A 15,428-nucleotide genomic window follows, 5' to 3' on the forward strand; every position below is an offset into this window, starting at 1 on the left:
ACATCAAATTTCAAATAAAAAACATTTTATTTCACAACAAAAACCTAGTTGCTCATACAAAACATTATTTACGAGCATTTTTAGATGCAGAATCACTAAAAATAGTGTCTACATCAATATTTTTTAATACATTTCTCTCAATACATAAAATTGTTATACCATTTAATCTTTTTTTTTTGTTTTTGATAAAAATTGGGACGAGACAGAACAAGGGCGGAGCGAGCACCCATGGCCCATGAACTGTCAAACCCTCAATATATTAAAAAAGAAAAAAATGAGTGTTTGAACAATAAAAGAGGAAGGAGAACAAACAAAAAGAATGAGGGAGGAGAAAAGTTCAGAGAAATCAAGAGAAACGCAATTGTGAAATATTACAAATGTCATCATTGATAAACCTCTGGCAAAAAGCAGGAGCGGAAGGCCACCAATTGATCACAGAAGAAGAAACTCCAAACTTTGCCAAAGCATCAGCAACTCTATTTCCTCCCCTAAAGATGTGAGAAAAGAGAATGTTCATTCTAGAGCAAATACTGAGACAGTGCAACCATTCTTGTTGAATACTCCAAGCAACATCCATGGAACGATGTCTAAGGAGATTAACTACGTATATTGAGTCTGAATCAACCCAAAGCTGATGCCAATTTTTCTCCCAAGCAAGTTCAATTGCAAAAATAGAGCCATATAACAAAAGAAGGAGGGGTAGAAAAAGCAAAACAACCTTTGGGAAAACCTCGATAGTTGCGAAAAATACCTCCCGCTCCAGCCTCGCCAGGAGTGCCAAAAGCAGAGCTGTCAACATTGACTTTAACCCAGCCCGGAGGAGGTTTAAGCCAAAGGACCGGAATAATGTTGGGAGCAGGAGGCAGTCTAGGAGAAGCCAGAAGACGGGATAAGATAACAACATCTCTCCGCGAAGAGTAAAAACCTTTAGAAGAAGCAAAGGATTCACGAATCATTCGAAATAGGTTGATCTTCGAGTGCTGAATAGAAGGAGAAACATTCTTAAAGATTGCTTCATTCCGACAATGCCAGATTTCCCAAATGCAAGTGATCGCGGCAACACGCCAGATTGTCGACACCTGGGAGCCAAAATGAATGCTACGAAGATTGCTAAAGAAATGGATGAAATGGGCATGTCGAGGTAAAGAGCAGTCAAAATGAATCTCGAAGGCCCTCCAAAGCGAATCTGCAAAAGAACAACTAATGAATAAAAACCATTTAATCTTTTTTGAGATGTTGATGATCTCAAATAGTTTTCCAATAATTTTAACTCCAAAAAAATTCTTTCAGCAGATACAACGGTCACTGACATAGTTAAGAGGATTCGAAACGCAATTGAAATATTTAGATAACAATCTGCTGTTTTGACAAACTTAAGAATTTCAAACGTTGACAATGTCAAAATGGGTCATGACCCTTTTAACTATATAATTGATTTGTCAAGAATTTCAACCTGACATCAACAATTTTGACCAAAACATTTGCAACACTTTTATTTCTAAAAAAACATCATCTGCATCAACATGCAAAAAATTATTATAAGAAAATGTAGTAATAAATTTGCATTTGTGACTATTTAGGTCTATGAATTATATTTATTATCAGTACGTTTGTACTTTTTATAAAATTTTATTTTGGAGCCCTCATGCCTAGATATGTGCTGCGAATTGTTTAGATCTAGATTATTTCCGTAACCATTGTATCTCTTAAAATTTAATTTTTATATTTAATTTTTTTTAAAAAAAAAAATATTATTTCTGAGCCCTATATCCTTTAGGTTTAGGACATGCACCTCTCCTGTCGAGAGACGGTCCTGACTTGAGCAGTCCAAATTTACAAGCTCGACAAGCTTTGAGCTCGGCCTCTTTCAAGCCGAGCCATAGGTTCGATCTTAATTCGGATCATTAACACCTTTAATCACAGAAAAATTTCTCCAACTGAATAGTTAAGTGGATAGATTGCAGAAACACTTAATAAGAAAAATGAATAAGACATAAAACTACTTTTAGCTTAAAGATAATAATGGTTAGGATTTAGAATCTTAGATGATGCTTTAAATGTTGTAATAATTCTAATTAATTAAAAGTACTTTGGTTAATTAATTAAATTAAGTTATGGGTTAGTTTAATTGTCAGAGAAATCCAATAATTTTGGCTATTTTATTCTTTTATTGATTGAAATTTATCAACTAAGCAATCTTATATTTGGCTTATTTTACATCTAATTTTGTCCTAATCTAATTATTGACATAGCTAATTAAAAAGATTAGCAATTAATTAACATTCTGTTAGTCTAATTATTTGGATTTTCTTTGTTAATTGGTGGTTGGATAATTGCAAGCAAGTTGAAGCTTATCTCATGGATATTTTTTTTTTCTATTTTTTTTTTGTTTCTATTATAGATGTTGGAATTTTAATTTTGAACTTTTTCTTAATTGAGGTCATTTTTTTGTTCTTTTATTTAAAATTCAAGGTAATGAAACTTCTAGGCTCTAGTTGTGCAGTTGTCTAGAGTTTGGAAGGATAATATGGAATATCACCCCACATAAATACATACAGACTAAAACCAATATAAATATAAGATTCACGAAGGAAAGAAAAAGACTATAAAAAACAATAAACATCATAAAAGGTACTAATAACACAAACGAACTATAAATTATACACTTTTTGTAAATCTAAATCCGTAAAAAAGTAGCTTCAATCTAATCTTTATCATTTAGGCACTTCCGAATATTCGAATCCGAATCATTTCCTTTACGACCACGTAGATTTAGTGATCTACGGAGAAAATTAACTGTTTTCACTCTTGCTAAATCAAAAAAGAAAAGAATTTAAACACTATTTGTCATCTGATCTATCTAAAATGTTGTTTTTATAGCCATTGGTCTATTATTTGGTAACATTGCCTCCCTGTCCAAAATATTAGTCTTTGCAATCTAACCTATTATTTGGTTACATTTGCCCCATGACCTATCTAATCCCCAACTTTAGACACGCCTTGATTAGGAACCACGTAGTCTAAGTACTTCACGGGCCGGTCACTCTACACGTAGTCGTCATTGCAAGAGTAAATCATTAACCGTGTATATTTGGAGTCATTGTTTATCATACTTATAACTTATCACCATCCATATCACTTCGTAGAGTTTTTGTTATATAAATCTGTCTCACCCATAGTTAGGAGTAGTTTGTAGTTGTTTCCCAAATCAACCCAAAGTATTCACCGCTTAGATAACGTATAAAACCGAGTCGTTTAATACTTGTAGTTATAAATCCCGTGGATTCGATATCCGGTCTTAACCGGATTATTACTTGATACGACGGGGTACACTTGCCCCTAAGTAGTAGCGTCTAGTAGAGAGAGCATTTAGGAAGATCACATCCATAGTCATAACGTCCTTAACATAATATATATTTAGAGCTCTACTCACAAAATTTAGATAGGTCAAGAGACAAATGTAACCAAATAATATGCAAGGGGCGAAAATAAACATTTTGGATAGTTCAGAGTCAAATGTTACCAAATAATAGATTAACCAAAACTTTGGATAGATTATGGGTCAAATAATGTTTTAAGCCAAAACAAAAAAAAGAAAAAAAAAAGTTATAAAGAGAAGATACAATTCAGACGACCGATAAAAAAAATTCAATAAAGTATATGAATTTCACCTAACAAAAAAAAAACACTTTAAATATAGAGGAAAACAAAACGGTGAGAGGGAAAAGAAAGAAAAATAGTATTATTCATTTTCAGTTTTGATCACATGCACCTTAATGACCGTGTAGTATTTAGTCATTCACTATTAGATCTAGGCTTATTATAATCATAGAATGAAGATTCAAAGCATCATAAGACTTAAATTTAATAAACATAATCTAACGGTGAATGACCAAATTCATTCGATCGTTAAGGTGCAGTTTATTTTCTAAATAATTGCTAGTAAGCCAACAGTCATCTCGAGAGTTTTGGGTGTATTGCAAAGGCTCATATTCTTAATCATAGAAATGTTAAGTTGAAGATACATGTTGCCTTTGTTCAGCGTGATCAGAAGTTGATTTTTTCAATTCCACATCAAAGGCTGATATGTGGGAATGGTTGGTATTGATATTTTGATAAGTCGGGTTCATTTACGGTTAGAAGTGGATACAAAACAACTAAGTAGTATAGTTAATGCAACAACCATGGTGAATTGGAATAGACTGTGGAATCTACCGATCAATCTCAATGTTAAAAACTGTATGTGACGTCTGTTAATAGCTTGCTTGTCTACAATGTCTAATTTGTCATATAGACATATCAGTTTTGCTAACGTCTGTCCAATTTGTGATCGTGTTGGTGAAGATGAAAGTTACGCATTTCTTGAGTGTTTAACGGTCAAGTTTGTTTGGGGATATTTTTTGATGATAATTGAATGGAGGCAATTAGAGATAGTAAAGTCTAGTTGGGTAATATGTTGTCATTAGTTTCGCTAATTAAGTTTGTAGAGATACCAATGCTCATCTGGACGATATGGAGAAATCGAAATGCGGCGGTATGAGAAAATAAACGGCTACCAGCCCAAATAGTCACAGCTGTCAGGCAGGAGTTTGTGGACAGCCCGCACAAATGTCCCTCTCGAAACCTCCTTGTGCCTTCGGTCTCATTTTTTATAAGTGGCAGAAGCTTCATCGAGTTTCCTATACTGTAATATGGATGCATGAACGTTTAAAGAACAAGACTATAGTTCGATTGACCTTCTCCTTCGAGATTCAGATGGACGATGCTTATATGTTCATTATTCTTCTTTCCAGGATGTATTGAACCAGTTATGGCAGAAACAACATTGATTCGGAAATTATCATGAATTAAATTGTCAGGTAGAAATAATGTGGTAGTTCAACCAGATTGTCTTTAAGTTGTTCAAATCAATAATAATAATAAATCGGCTCATTATTTACCATATTTGACCGATGTGGTTCATGAGTGTGTGAAACGTTCAATGAATTCTATAGTCCATAACTTAACTAAAACGGTAGTTTCTCTGTCTATTCATGGAGTCTGAAAATACCCACCTCATTTTCTTATCGATTTATTAATTTCAGATTAAATTTAAAAGTTTTGTTTCAAAATAATTAAATGTGGTCAAATATCAATAATAATTGGGTAATTAATTTATTAGTCCTTATATTTTGATAAAACACACTGTTTAGTCCATGTATTTTCAAAAACATATAATAAGATCCCTAACGTTTTTCTCAATGAACTGTTTAGTCCTTCCGTCTGTTTGTTAGATTTTTTACCGTTTATGACTTCGGAAATAACTAAATTACCCTTTACTATTTACCTTCAAACTTTAGAAGAGAAAATCCAATTTAAAAGAAGAAGCTATTTGTATAGAGAACAAGAAAAAGAAAAGGTCCAATGCTTACGAATTTGAACGATTAAGAAGAAACTCAAGAAGAAGAACACTCAAAGTTGATTTTAGATGCATTAGAGTTTAAAGTAAAGGAAAAGAAGAACACTATCAAAAAAAAAAAAAAAGGAAAAAAAGAACGCAAATCCAAATTGACTAACAAAATCTTCATGAAAGTCTAACGGCAGGGACTAAACAGTTCACCGAGAAAAACGTTAGGGACTAAACAGTTCATCGAGAAGAAAGTTAGGGACTTTATCATTTATTTTTGAAAATATAGGGACTAAACAGTGTGTTTTGTCAAAATATAGGGACCAATAAATTAATTACCCATAATAATTTAACTCCAATAATATATAAATATTCAACGCCTTCACTCGTACAATTATATAAAAGTAACTTTATATATCATATAAAAACCCAAATCTAAATATAATTAAATATTAATGTAACGGTAATTATAATTTAAATATAATCTAAACTATCTAATCAATCTACTGTTCACCCGTTACATAATACATTAAATATAAATTAAATCAGTGTAAAACCAGTAAATAAAATAAATAAATAAAAAAAAGAAATTCAACCCTTTTGCAGTAACTTGAGAATCGCGACGGCGACATCACAGAGATTACTAATAAGCTTATTCCTCTGCGTTAATGGCGACAAATTCGAACCGGAAAAGTTCTTCTCACAATCCTGCGATTGTTTCCGAGCATCGGAAAGTAAATAGCTAGCGAATCCAAATTTACCTCGAGTGAAAGCTCCGATGGCCTGAGGAAGATTGTACCGAACAACCGGAATATACAATTCGGCGCAATTCGCCAACGGTTTTTGAAGCTCCGGGTCGGGACCGGACTTAATTAACTGTTGAATGAAACTCAGAGTATCTGTCGCATTAGAGAGGACGAGATTCGCCATTGTTGATGCTACTGCTTTGATGTCTTCCGTCGGATTTAATGGATTGAGTGAGTTCATACAGAGATCGTAGAACGGCGTTTTTTTGCAAATTTCGGATATGAGATCGGAGGAGTGTGTTTCCGATGAGAGATTTGAGAGGAGGAGAATGTAAATTGTGAGAATCGGTGTTGAAATTCTCATTGTTTATTGAAGAAACGGAATCGGAATCGGAATTGTGGCCGGAGCCGGAATTGGAAGAAGAAGAGGGAGAAAGAGGGTTTTGTGATTCAGTGGGTTGAAGTGAAATAAGCGTTTGCTGGTTATAAAGTGTGAAATCTGTGGGTGGAAGTTTCTGTTTTCTGTTTCTGATTCTGTTACACCATTTAAAAAAAAAAAAAAAAAAACTTTATATTATATTTTTTTGGTTACAAGACTTTATATTATATGAGTAGAAACGAAAAAGAGAGAAGTACATGTAAAAGTGTTAGGTGGTAGTGACGTGTCGTTTCAGTCAGTTAGGTTGTAGATACCTGTTTTTTCGGTTAATAGTGAAAATTGACTATTGATGTGATATGATAGTCATGCTATTTTCTGGTGTTTTTTTTTTTTTTGCTTTTGGAGATATCGGAGTGATTTAATTGAGATAAAATTTAAAGTTGAGATAAATTGAAATGTACCATTTTACATATAGTTTTTGTTGGTTACATGTACCATTGGTTATTGAATTTTGATGGATTGTCTTAAAATGGTTATTCAATTTTAATTTTAATTTGTATCAATAAAATTATTCAATTTTGAATTTTATCTAAATTAAGTCCTTTTGACGGCTTCAAAAGATAAAAGACACTAGTGAAGTGACTTGACTACCACATCAGCAGTAGTCAACATTCACCACTGACTGAAAAAACACGTGTACGTTACCTAACTGGTCGAAATGACATTGGTTGTCACCTAGCTAACATGCGTCGTTTCGGCTAGCTAGGTGGTAATTGCGTGTCAGGTAGGAGATCCAAGTGTCATTTCGGTCAATCATGAAAGTTGACTAATGTTGATGTGGCAATCACGTCATTTTTTCAGTGTCTTTTTGCTTTTGAAGTCGTCAAAGTGAATTAACTGAGATAAAATTTGAAATTGAAATTGAGATAAATTGAAGTTAAATGAACATTTTGAGACAATCATGAAAGTTCAGTGACCAACGATGTATTTAACCCTAGTTTTTTATGATTAAAAAGTTTGGGAGTCTTGTGCTTTGTGAAGTTTCTAAACTCATTAATTCCATTAAAAATTATTGTCTATTTATAACGATTTGGAACAATTAAAAATATTAACTTTACAAATATCCAAAATCTAAGGTTTGACTTTGCGAAGTAACTAAATGACGGGTATTATTTGATTGAAAAATTGATTCACATATAATTTAACTGCAAATTTTACAAAGCACATAAATCATGTTTGCGAATTTTAAAACCGCATAAACTGTTTTTACGAATATAATAAACCACAAGTTTTTTTGGTTACTTTTGTCAATGGAAAATGTATTGAAGTTAAATAGGGTGGAACTGTAGTTATCGTGCTATAATCATGTTATGCTATATTGATGTCAACAAAATGGTAGTTTGGGAATTCCGTGATAATTTCTTAATTAAGTTTTATTCTTCATCAGTAAAACAAGTATTAGAATACACTGTTGTCTCTGGTATATGCATTCTAATGTTTAAGTTAGTGCTGTTTGGTGAAAAAAAAGAAAAGACGAATAAAAAAACATGACGTGTCATCATTACATAATGGCTCTACAACGTGTAATGGATTGGTGATTTTAGAATTTGTGGCTTAATTTCTATACAACACGTTAGAACGTATTATCTTATATCCTTGATATGTCAAAACCAAAGTTGTAAAAAATGCTATGGGTTAATTGAGTGAATAGAGTTTTCGAACATTAGTTGGGAATTAATTGTATTTTTTTAGATTTTAATAAATAAATCATTATATAAATTAAAGTATGAATATTTCAATATTTATTACATTCATTTTCTTAAAATATAAAAACATGTAGATAAAAACACCTAAAAAAATATCAATTTAGCATTAATAAATCACGAGAAACCACCATAAGCATCTTATATTAGTGAATTCTGGATCCGTCACTGAGCTGTTTGTTGTTACTGATAGATAGTATATATTAATTGTTTTTTCTACTAAAAACAGCTGTTTCAAAATTTTACCGAACATGTTTTTATTTCATATTTAAAATTAAAAAAGAAAAATAGTTCTGAAAATTTGAAACAAACGGATACTAAATTAGGGGGCGTTTGGTTTGGGGGTTTCACGAAAGGGTAAGGGAAAGGGGAGACTTCATTCCCTTTGTTGGTGTTTGTTTTGATAATTCAATGATTCCCTTTGTCCTTTTTTAGTTATGGGTTTACCCCTAACTCCTCTAACCCATTCCCCACTCCCTCCTAAGGTTTTCTATTCCCTTTCCTCTCTCTTTCTAACTTAAACTTCTACACTCCTTATAAAATTACTTCACTCTCTATTTTATTTTTTTATTTTTATATTTCTTTATCTTTGGATTAATTTCATTTTCGTTATATATTTTTAATTTTTTTACTCAAAAAATATTTTTGACTAAATTTTACTTTTCTATTTTATTTTGTTTTAATCCTTATATTTATTTATTTATATTTTTTTATCACTAGATTAATTTCACTTTTGATCCTTATAGTTATTTATTTTTACCTTTTTACCATGAAAAATAATTTTGACCAAATTTTTTTCTTTTATCATATTATTCAGTTTTAATATTTATTTTTAATTATTTTAAAATAATTATTTTCTTTTTAAATATAATGTTTATGCATTTTCTTTGATTAATTTTATTTCAGTTTCCTCTATTTCATTATCTTTTGATTTTAATTCTTATATTTTATTAATAGATGCACATGTATGTATAAAAATTGTTGTCAAAGATTTTCTTGGTGAAAAGGACAATGAAGATGCTTAAACTCTTTCCGGTGATGAAGTATTATGCTTAGAAGACTATTGGCATTTGTTTTTTTTTTTTTAAATTTGTATGAACTTTGTTAGGTTTAAATTTTAACTTTTATGAACTTTATATTATTATCAATAAGGGTAGCAAGTGAGTGACGTTTTGGATTGTTTGGGATTATATATGAAGAGTTGAATTTTTTTTTTATTATATATGAAGTTAAAAAAAATAGTTTTGATTCTCTATTTGAACCAACATCCACAAAGAGAATGAGGTGGAATTGCATTCCCTTTCCTAAACATATCAAAACACATAAGGGGTATGAATGTTTATTCCTTTCCTTTCCTTTAGTTTCCATTTCTTGATTCCTTTTCCCTTACCCCTTGTGAACCAAACGTCTGCTTAGTATTTATAAAAATGTTGAAATTAAAATTCTACTACTTTATATATTAAATTAAATTGACATTTTTATTTTAAAATCTTAGACAATATTTTAATATTCTATTTTTTAAATAAAATTTAAAAATTAAACGAGACATCATATAAATTCAGAGATGATTTTAGCCATTTGATTATCTCTGGTGTGAATTCACACTGATAGTGATTTGTTTGAAACTACAAAAGGACAACTATTTATGAGTGTTGACACAAAAGGCCCAAAGGGAAACAAACAAATACGTGTCAAATATTTGAGGACACTAAAAAGAGTATCAAATTGCCATATAAAAACTATATAATAAAAAAACAAATATGCTTAATAAATTCCAACAACCTAATTATAAGTTGTTTAATTTGAATATCAACTACTAATAAATATTCTTTATTTGTCATATGTGTGGGTGATAATAATTATTATAATTTTTTTTAAGCTAGTTTAAACAGAAGAATATTAGTAGTTTTAAAATAATTAGGTGAACGTCAAATTCAACCATAAATGAGTAAATTAAATTAAGAGTTAATTTAAAAAAAAACTCCTTATGTTTTCTTAATTTACAGATAAGTAAGTCTCTATGTTTGAAACGAGGATTTAGTTCTCATTCGCAAATAAAAAACTTTTAGGTTGACGTGCCAATTTTACTATTGATGATCCCAATATAAAAGAAATTCTAAAAATTAAATTTCTTTAGTACCATATTTATTATGGAATTACGTTTTTTATTTTCCAAAATCATCTTTTTATTTTTTTTTGTTTTGTATAAAGGGTAAATTATACAATAGTCAAGACCAACAAATTATTTACAATTGTCTCAAACTCTTAAACACATTTATTTTAATGTCAAATTTGGTAGTTTTTTTAAAACTGTTTTTGTTTCCTACAAATGTTTAACTGAAAATTTGACAAAAAAAAAAAAAGAAAAGTTATGATATTTTGATATTTAAAATCATATAATGATAAAATATATAAAAACGATTTTCATAATTGCAATAAAAATTAAAATCTGATTTTTATGTAATTTCCTCTTGTATAAACTATATGGGGCTAAGCCCGAGATAACAAGGAAAAAAAAGAAAACAAAAAGTGGAAACAACTTTACTGCCACGCTTCTGTAGTTAATGTTATCTTCAAACAGAATTCATTGGATGTCTGTGGGATGTTCATCACAATCATAATAGTGTAAAAGAAAGGGTCATGCGAAATTTGCTAATCAAAATCCTCCAATTATTGTCTCGAAACTCCTGCATTAATTAATCAACCACGAAAATGAGTGAGTTAGAGTCGCGTTGGCCTTCATGAAACCCACTAGAACTTAAATAATCTGAATATTGATTTTTTTATCTCTAAATATTAATTTTATACTTCCTAACCAAACAATACATAAATGATCATAAAACTAAAAAATTGTTCAGAATATCACCAATTCTTAGAATTTTTTATTTTGAAATCCATTAACGGTTAAATTAACAATATCAACCTAACTGCCCTTCATTTGCAACTGAAAGAGAACCTCAGTCTTTAAAAAAAAAACCACATGTCTCATCTACAAGAGCGGAGACAAAGAGGGGCTGGGGGAGCTCGGGCCTCTCCGGCCGCCAGAATCACTATGACTACGAGTAGTTTCGTCTCCTATGTCTTCATAAAATTTGAGGTTGTAGTGGTTCCGGCCCCTCTGTCTTCATGAAATTTGAGGTTGTGGTGGTTCCGACCCTTCAATTTCCAAGAAATAATGACCGGGTGCTGAATTAGCACCAAAAAATTCGTCTAGGTCCTGTTAGACCCTCTTTAAATCCAAAATTTCATTTTTTTCCTGTTAGGCCATCTCTAAATCCAAAATTCTAATTTTTTTGACCTGTTAGGCCCTCATTGAATCCTAATTTTTTTTTTGCATATTAGGGCTTTTTAAATCCAAATTTCTAAATTTTTTACCCTCCATAAATCCAAATTTTCTATTAGACACGATTTTTTTTACATGTTAAGAATCTTATACACAATATAGCTTAATTTTCAAAATTTTTACATTGGTACTTAAAAATTGATTTTTGACCACTCTAATTATAATATATATATGAATTTTTTTTGAACAAGTTGAATTTAGTTTTTTTATTTTTTATATACCATGTGGAAAATCATCCCCTCAACCGAACAATCATATATTGACCACTCCTCATCTATAAATTAACGAAACCACGTAATTTTTTAATAAATAAAGCTTGAAATTAATTAAATAAAATAATATTGTTAATGAAAAAGATGGTATTGGAGAACTAAATGTTGACCATAATTGTATTTGTGGCTTAGAATTTGCACTTTAGTTGTCGCTTTGTGGTTGTCTAATGTATGATTTTGTCGACAATTTTTTTTTTTGTTTTCAAGTTAATCTCGTGAACTTCTAGAATCATCTAGCCCATTATTATATACTCATGTCGACTCTTTAGCCCATTTAACTATTTACTCTAAGCCCTTCTTTTCATAACTAAAACAATTACTTAAAGGGTTAATTACAAGTAACTACCCTGTGGTTTGACCGATTTACGATGTAGTACCTGTGGTGTTTTTTTTTGCAAACACAATCCTGTGGTTACAAAATTTTACATATTTTTTTTACTTTGCCAAATTTAGCCAATAACGACTTCGAAATGAAATTTTTCAAGAATTAAACTTGTTTGATATCATATTTACTATGGAACCTGATGACTTGTGGAGAATTTCCGATTAGCTTCCGTCCCTGTGGGGCGTCGTTGGGTTCGACAGGGGAAGCTCCGATGCCAAAGTCAGTATAAAGTATGGAAAAGTAAACTGAATTGACAAAGTAGAGTTTCTAGGATTGTGTGAATGTGTACCTTGATAGCTTGAGATGCAAACTATATATAGTCGTGGAATCGGCGGTTACTGGTTTCCTTTAGGCATGTCCGTTAGCTTATTAATAGCTCATTAATTGCCTTTATTGTGGAATCGGCTCCGCTGCTCAGCTGGCGGACCGAGGGGTTATGGCGGATCTCCACATAGGTTTAACTGCGGATCTCAAGTGGCGGAGTCTTGGTCATCCGCCTGTCGGATCCCCTCGCTTGATACGCCATGACATTCCGGTATCATGTGATCAATACACGGCCGATCTAGGTGAATATCTCCTTTGATCCTTTGGATAATATCCCAATGTTATCACATATTCTTAATTTTTCAAAATCATCATTTTTAGAGTTTTCTCTCTCTAAACATTATATTTCTCTCTCATAAAAAACACCTAAATGACCTTAAACCTAAAAAGTTGAAGAATTAAAGTTGCTTAAAATATCATTTAGCTCTTGAAATTTTTTTATTTCGAAGTCGTTATCGGCCAAATTTGGTAAAGTAAAAAAACATGTAAAATTTTGCAACCATAGGGTTGTGTTTGCAAAAAAAAAAATACCACAGGTACGACATCGCAAATCGGCCAAACCATAGGGTAGTTACTTGTAATTAACCCTTACTTAAATTAATGAGTTAAATGTATTGTTGATCACTGAACTTACATGATTGTATTAAAATAGTCAGTCAATTTTAATTTATCTCAATAAAATCACTCAATTTTGAGTTTTGTTTCAATTAGGTCACTCCGGCAATTTCAATGGTTAAAATGCATCAGAATGATATCATGACTGACATGTGAGCATGTGTCAACTCAGATATCTGATCGAAACAACACATGATATCCATTTATAAGTCACCTGACAGTCACGTATCAATTATTTTTATGGAAAAAAAAAACAAAATTTAGTCGTTTTTCATAGGCTTAATACATCATTTGCCCCATGAACTTGTCTAAAAAGCTTGATTGGACCCCTGAACTTTCAAAGTGTCCCGATAGCCCCTGGTGGATGCTTGGATGGTTGCTGGGGACTTTAACGATATTGCCCTGATGAGTGACCAGAAAGGGGGGGGGCAATCATTATATCAACAGGTGTAAAGTTTCTTACGACGATTGAATGTGTATTGCGGTGAATGTGCTATGTCTATGGATGTGGTCTTTATAAATTGCTCTTGGCTCTACTTAGACGCTACGACTACTTAGGGGCAAGTGTACCCCGTCGTATCAAGTAATAATCCGGTTAAGACCGGGTATCGAATCCACGGCATTTATAATTACAAGTATTAGATGACTCGGTTTCGTACGTTATTTAAGCGATGATTACTTTGGGGTAAAGTAAGACACAACTACACACTATTCCTAACTGTTGGCGACACAGATTCGTGTAGCTAAAACTCTACGAAGTGGGGTGTGTGTGATAAGTTACAACCACGATAAATAATGACTCTAAATGTATACGGATAATGGTTTACTCTTGCAAAGACGACTAAGTGTAGCGAGACCGACCCGTGAAGTACTTAGACTACGTGATTCCTAGTCAAGGCGTGTCTAATGCGGGGGAACTAGAAATTAGGGCCCGTAAGTTCCGTGGCTTGTTAATTCCTACGGTTTCCGGTTTGTCACTTCCGGTAGGGCAACACCTATATAACTCCCTAAAGATAGCCCGGATGGCGGCGGTAATCGCGTGCTCCTACACAATAGTCAATTATCAATATCAAAACAAGCAATAAACATTAGCACGTAAAGGGAAATAGAGATTATAAATCATAAATTATAAATATGGAAAGTGTTTAGATGAGATACAACCAAGCCTAGTACATAGGAAGAGTACAAGCTAATTAGCAAGTAAAAAGAGAGAATCCGCCCTTGGAACTAGCTAACCGGACTCAAAGCCGTCTCCTAGGCCGTGGAGGTGGAACTCTCGAGCTTGGTGACGAATGATGGAGCGGAACTTTGATGGAACGCCGGAACAACCGAACAAGCTCTCGAGGGGGAGAGTTTAACTACCAAAATCTGAATCTAAATTACAAGAAAGGGGAAGAGTATATTATAGCTCTCTAGTATGTAATTCGTGTCTCATGAAGTTCAAGAGCTATCTATTTATAGGCATCAAGCAGGGGCAAGTTTGTAATTTCACAAAGTACAAGCATGGAGCAACATTATTTGGTGCAGAAATCCCATGATACACCCCGCGTAAAATGGTTTACGCCCCGCATAGGTGCCCATTCCGTCAGAAATCTCCTGCAGGTGGACCAATTCCGTGTCTAACTGTCTCAAGCACGCCCTGCGTAGCTGAAGTACGCCCCGCGTAAATGTGTCTCTGATCTTTTTACGTTGAAGAACTGCCTTTTACGCCCCGCGTACATAATGATACGCCCCGCGTATGGATAGTTGACTCTGGGAGACAATGCAGTCTGACTTTTCAGGATTAGGCCAATTATTGCCGACATGTGTCATACGCTCCGCGTAAAATGGCATACGCCCCGCGTATGCAGAGTCAGTTCCACATGGTGCCTGCGGATAAGGCAATTATTTCTGGCATCATGTTTCACGCCCCGCGTAAGGGCTACTACGCCCCGCGTATGAAGTGGGTTTTTGCTCCTTTCTCGTACCTGAAATACAACACTTGAGAGCCGAGTTAGCTTGACATTTTTATTTCCTAAACTAATCAAAAATGAGGGAAATAAACTAAAAGTACGAGATTTATTTTTATTTCTTTATTTATTCAAAACACTTTATTTTTGCAATTAAACTTATTTATTTTATCCAAAATCATCCCGTAAATCACGCTAAAAGATAGGGGTAAAATACCCCTATCAAACCTCCTCGGACTTTAAAGTTTTACTTGTCCTCAAGTAAA

General features: G+C 32.6%; 1 protein-coding gene across 1 annotated transcript; it reads right to left on the bottom strand.

Annotated features, from left to right (window-relative positions):
• Window positions 1–5,853: 5,853 nt before the first annotated feature.
• LOC136217042 (pectinesterase inhibitor-like) lies at window positions 5,854–6,643 on the bottom strand. The gene has a single exon (XM_066003612.1). The coding sequence runs from the start codon at window positions 6,494–6,496 to the stop codon at window positions 5,978–5,980; it is 519 nt and encodes a 172-aa protein (XP_065859684.1). The 5' UTR covers window positions 6,497–6,643; the 3' UTR covers window positions 5,854–5,977.
• Window positions 6,644–15,428: the final 8,785 nt, after the last annotated feature.

The sequence above is a fragment of the Euphorbia lathyris genome, chromosome 2, assembly GCF_963576675.1.
Source record: "Euphorbia lathyris chromosome 2, ddEupLath1.1, whole genome shotgun sequence".
NCBI lineage: Eukaryota > Viridiplantae > Streptophyta > Magnoliopsida > Malpighiales > Euphorbiaceae > Euphorbia > Euphorbia lathyris.

Coding starts and splice junctions, on each gene's coding strand:
- LOC136217042 (XM_066003612.1), bottom strand. CDS start 6,496: ATGAGAATTTCAACACCGATTCTCACAATTTACATTCTCCTCCTCTCA.